Source organism: Sinohyriopsis cumingii, chromosome 6, assembly GCF_028554795.1.
Source record: "Sinohyriopsis cumingii isolate HCF-2022 chromosome 6, ASM2855479v2, whole genome shotgun sequence".
Lineage (NCBI taxonomy): Eukaryota > Metazoa > Mollusca > Bivalvia > Unionida > Unionidae > Sinohyriopsis > Sinohyriopsis cumingii.
Genome location: NC_142966.1, coordinates 67,579,748 through 67,585,747, shown reverse-complemented (window position 1 = coordinate 67,585,747; position 6,000 = coordinate 67,579,748). Strand labels below are relative to the sequence as shown.

The following is a 6,000-nucleotide window of genomic DNA, read 5'->3' as shown; positions in this document are numbered from 1 at the left end:
CGCACCTCAATCGATATTACCATGGAAATAGTTTGGCTGAAATTGATGGAATGAATAAAGGTATTTGAACAGTCACTTAAAGTCTCGCTAGTTTACTTTTCAATGAAATCTTTCAATTTTGAAAATGTTCTTCAGAACTGTAATTATGAAAATATGCATTATTAACGGTCTATTTCGTAACTATAATCAAACTCGTTAGTTCCTTATTTAGTTTTTCTTTATCTTGTTTTCTTCAGGCACCTACAGGGGACCATGCTTTCCCTGGTGGGAGTAGGCGTGCTATGTGGAATTTCAGTCGTGGCCATTATCGTTGCGGTCATTCTTTTGTGCCGTCTTTACCGAAAACGTTCCCACCGAACATGCATCCCACCCTTGGGAGGATATGATGCCATAGGGGACTGCAAACCGCCATCGCTTATTTCAGTTACATCAACTTCGGAGGTAGGTCATCTATAGCTAATGTTTTAGTACGATGTCTCTAAAATTATTGCTTTAATATTATTTGCGTTACCATTCCTGCTTATCGCCTCTTTCCTAAAAAATAGATTATGTCCCTTAAAAATTTACAATTTGCACATCTCTCTTTTTTCCACTAAAGAATGTGCGGTTTGTTTCGAAGGAAAGGATATATTTTAGGTATATACGACTAACGGCAAGAAATTTTGGAATACATCAAGTACAAAATCATGCAATTCACAAAACCTTTTAAACGGATTTGGATTTGGATATTTTAACTCATATCGCTACGATGTCTGCAGTGTGACAGTTGATAGTGATGTCTAGCACTGGGACATCATCCCGCAGACATGTAGTATTATGTCCCACCCAGTCACATTATCCTGACGCTAGGTAGACCAGTCAGAACACTAACCTCTTAATGATGTGCCAAGCGAGGCAGCTGCTAGTACCATTTTATAAATCATTGGTGTGACTCGGCCTGGGTCCGAACCCGTGACCTCCGGCATCCAAGGCAGGCTCTCTAACCACTAGGCCAGCGATTCGTCCCCATTTTAAATGTATTTCAATTAAGAGTGGTTGAAGAGTAATGAAGACACTGAATACAATACAAAGTGTGAAACTGGAACTTGTATTAACGAACAAATTGGGGAAATATGGTCGAAACTAATTAGAAATAATATTGAGGTACAAACAATTCGTCGTTGTTTTGGTTAAGAGTTTTTTGCGAATACGGAAAAGACAATTGTTTAATAAAACGATAATGTAAAACCAAAATGACATCTATTTAAGTCGTAAGCACAAAGATTTCAACCCTCTCAGGGATTCTGAGGTGAAAGTCTGTTTTTGTCTGATTGGCTGCCATCATAATATCGTTACCATAAGAATCATGAATATTTTACAGACTGGGCTAATTTCTTTGATACGTGTCACGAAAGAGTATCTGTCTTTTAGCACCATATTTACTGTCCATACTGATTTAACGGAGACGTATCTAATGAACACCATAGAGATTCACTGCCCATATTAATTTAATAGTAACATATTTAATTAACACAATATAGATTATCTGCCCATATTAATTTAACGATGACATATCTAATCAACCCCATAAAGGTCTCTGCCCACGCCAGTTTAAAACTAACAAATTTAATGGTAGCATACAAAATAGATGATGTGTATTTTTCATTGGAATTCTCTGCATTAGTTTAGTTTATTATAACGATAGAAGGGGTTTTCAAAACACATGAATGCATTACTTAATAATACATCTAGGCAATGAAGAGTCGCAAAATTTTATCATATTTTTATGTTTTATGTTTTATGTTTGTGCTTTTATTTTGCGAAAGAATACAGACAGGAAAGACAGCATGTACATATATAACTGCACAAGTTCTTGAAAAAGTGCAGTTTAAGACAAAGGCTTGAAGTCATAATTATGTGAATGTTATTGTTGCTATTATATTTACTGATTAACGGTTTAAGATAGTGGTGGTAAGTTAGGCTCAATATGAGAATAAGCTCAGTTTACGGTCTAGTCTCAAAATACTAGTAGCATACCTTAGTATGTGATACGAAGTATTTTGGAGAAGGAATATAGAATACGACAAACAACTACTTTGTGGCCAAATATGAAACAGTTACAGACACAAACGGTTACTAACGGACAAATCTTTTCTGACCAAAGATGGCGGCTATGTGCCGATATTAAATATCCCAAAAATCCTGAAAGCGACACGGAAAGTGACCTAGAGTATTTTTAAAATGATATTGACATAGACTATAAATAATACTAACATTACAAAACAGATACATAACTTATAACAGACTAACAAACATGGAGATTTATTTTATATAATACGGTTTAAACCTAATTCGGAAATAAGTCATCGAAACTGCCATGGAGTATAGCTGAGACAGCAAAAAGTCGTTAATATAAAATGGTATAGGCTCAAAGTAATACTAAAATTTCGAAATTGAGAAAGACATTAACTAGGACTGAAACGGCTTTGACCAAAGTTGGAAAAATCTTTTTCTTAATTCTAAATATGGTCAAATACAAACAAACAAGTGGTCAGAATGTTAAAGATTGTACATTGCAATATAAGAAGAAAAAGAAGAAAATATTTCTAGCACAAGTTAAAGATTCAAATAATTTCACCAAATTGAGAAGAACCTGAAGAATAAAAAAAGATGTTAAGCAATCTGCAAATATAAAAGATTACAATAAAAAGGATTTAAGAAAAATGTACAAAAGCTAATTAAAAATACAACCAATCAAACATGTTCCCTTTAAGAAACATCCTAAAGAACTATTAAAAGAATTTATTATTAAAACAAAATATTGCAACAAATCTTTCAAATGTTCTGCCCTCTCCTTGCCTGTGTCCGTTTAAAGGCTCATGTGATAGTACATATGGGTGTGTCTACCAGTATCTTAAACATTAGTAGGAATGACAATAACCACACCACCACCACCAGAATAGGCAAACGATCGGCATTTATTATTTTCACTGACATTTTTCTTTTTGAGTCCTATTTAGCTTTCTAAGAGAGTTGTTGAGGAAAAACAATTAGAAGAATTTTAGTGAGAGGAAAGCTTTATTCCTCGAACCACATCAAAATAAATATTCATATCTTTTAGAACTTTGGACATTTTTTTATAAAAGGTTGCCCCATCTTCAGACTTCAAGTTGGGCTGACAATTATTATTTTGTTATGGGAAACGAAATTTATTTCATTCCGAAAAAGTTTGCTTCGAAAATATATTTGCGGGACATTTCGCCTATGAAGCGGGACGCGGACTTTTGAGGCAAAATGCGGGACTGTCCCTCAGAATTGCTGACGTACGGAAAGCCTATGTCCAGAGTTAACTTCATATTTTTCGAGATGGCCAGAAAGTTGATTTTTCAGTCGACCCCGTAGTGTGATTTTTGCGATCAATACTACTGAAGGGTACTACAATGTTTTAAACGGTATCAGATTGATATCATGCACACGAGTAGAGTTATTGATATAGACTGAAAAAAATCTTACTTTTAGTTTGTCTCTCATGGTGATCTATATAGAACTTAAACTGTCTAATAATATCAACATGCATGAAAATAAAATACCAGAAATTGCACATCGATGATTTTAAATAAGTTTGCAATACGGAGTGGCATTTTATTCTCTTCCTTTTAAAAGATTATTTATGTTTAAAATACCTTTATTTGCGAGAATATCTTATTAAAAACTGCAAATGTATACATTTTATTGAAAACAAAATATCTATGGCACTAAATCAAGTTTGCACATGATCAATGTGAGAAATTTTGCACATAGCTGTTGAAGTTTGCTTCTCACATACTGATCTGCCTTTTTATATCTTTATACCTTTAGCATGGCAACATAAAATTTTATAAAGTCTTGAATGTATAATATAGCTGTGTTGTCTTTCGAGAGGTCTTCGACTGTTAATTGTTTCTGTTTCTTGAGGAATTACAAAGTTTGCACCTCATCAAAGCCAAACAAATCTAGTAAATACCAAGGTAACGCTCGCAGAGAAAAGCACCCTAATATTGATCCAAGAAGTGTGATTTTTCTTGGTCTTCTCCGTGACATAAACTTAATAATACGGAATGCGTGTCGTTTGAAATTACTTGTAGCCAAATCGAAAGTACTTGTTTAATTCACTTATGGCATAAACTCGACAACAAATTCAGGCTTTCGCTCATTTCGTCACCAAAATTTTCATCCATACTGGGGTAGTTACAATGCTCAAGCACACCAGCAGTACATCTACTTGACGTTCTTTAGCAATGATTGTTTTTGTTTATTTCTGCAATTACGTTTTGTTTCCGTAGCAATTTGCAAGAGCGTGTTTTATGCAGGCAAACTAACTTAAGTGTTCTGGTCTAAAGTGTATATTACCACACCTTGCTTTCAGACTGGATAAATTAAAACCGAATCAACCTCGGCAAATAAATAGCGTCCAAAAATGCAAAGTTTAAAGGTTATTCGGCGGTGTTAACAAAACATGAAATCCCACCTGCATCTCTCTGAAACTGCGAAATAAAATAAGAATTTCAAATGGCAGCAGTTTGTGTTTCAAATATAATTGTAATCATAATTCATGAAGCTGCTTGTCTTCAGTCATAATATTATAATTAATATGTCGATAGCAGCTGAAAATTAAAATGTTTACATCATTTATGATATAATTGATCACTTATATCTTTCCTGACAATATGAATGGTTTATGTCATACGTTCGAATTATTTTACAGCAAGTAATCCAGCCACAGTATGAAAAACAATGATGCGTGCTACAAGTTCATAAAAGGTTAAACAAGATTCCATTCCTAATACGGTTATAAACTTCTCAGGTTTGAAGCATTTTATGAATTGCGTTGAACTAAAGTTAATGAACATAAACATGCAGCTGCAACGGAAGCTGTGAATGCAATGACATTTACATGAAAAATAGTGCAACTTGGCTTTTTAATGGTCCACAAAAAAATACACAAGAAGAAAAGTTTCATGACGTGCCGTGTGAAAAGAAATCGTTTTTATTCTAGTAAGGTGACGAAATTATTAAAAGTGCCGAGGAGAACTGAAAATGGTAAAGTCAAAAAAGGAATGTGAAGAATCACCCACTGTGAGTACAAATGATGTCTGAGACGTGTTTTATTTAAGAGTGATTAATAGCATACCCTTAGAGCCCGGAGCAGAGAATGTGATGTAATGTGATTTGGATTTTAACGTAGCTTTAACAATTTTTCAGTCATGTTGCCACGATGTCTGCAGTGTGGCAGTTTATAGTGATGTCTAGCACTGGGGCATCATGCCGCAGACATGTAGCATTATGTCCCACCCAGTCACATTCTTCTGACACCAGGCCGACCAGTCCTAACACTAACCTCTTAATGCTGAGCGCCAAGCGAGGCAGCTGTTAGTATCATTTTTGTAAGTCTTTGGTATGACTCGTTCGGGTATCGACCCCACGACCTCCCGCATCATACATAGAATGAACGACGGCTCTAGTCTTAAAAGCTTTGAAGCAATATGTCAGTACCTTGATCATTTCGTAGGAATAAATCCTGATGACAAATGCATCGATATGTCTGTTTTATTACGAAACCAAAGAGAAAGGAAACACATCTTGGTGATATAAGAAACAAAGGAAAGTAACATTAAGACGGGGAAAACCGTGCTATCATTGTGTCTTATATGCCTTCTATAAATCTTCGCAACTACCTTGCACATTATGGGATCCGATAGTGTTCTTACTAACTGACAAGTATAGTGACCGTCTCAAATATTCCGGGAGATACAAATCAAGAAATTAAAGAAGAGAAAAAAGAAAATAAACCTAAAATCCGACCAAAAATAGACAGGACGAGTCATGATGATCCATCAAATGTCAGTGATATGAGTTAAGAAGCACGCTTTAATATATCGCATACTTATAACGTCGAGGCGTATTGGAGTAAAATGTGGATAGTGGTAAACCAACTCTTCGTATTACCCTCGTCATACCCCACGCAGCCACACACACGCCTAC

General features: G+C 35.1%; 1 protein-coding gene across 1 annotated transcript in view; it reads left to right on the top strand.

Moving 5' to 3' along the window:
- The first annotated feature begins 252 nt into the window (after positions 1-252).
- The window catches only part of LOC149797122 (synaptotagmin-5-like), a 69,599-nt gene continuing 63,851 nt past the window's right edge, over positions 253-6,000 (top strand). The window contains exon 1 of the mRNA XM_089961795.1: positions 253-441. Coding sequence (XP_089817921.1) covers positions 253-441 — 189 coding nt within the window. The remainder of the gene's footprint in view (positions 442-6,000) is intronic.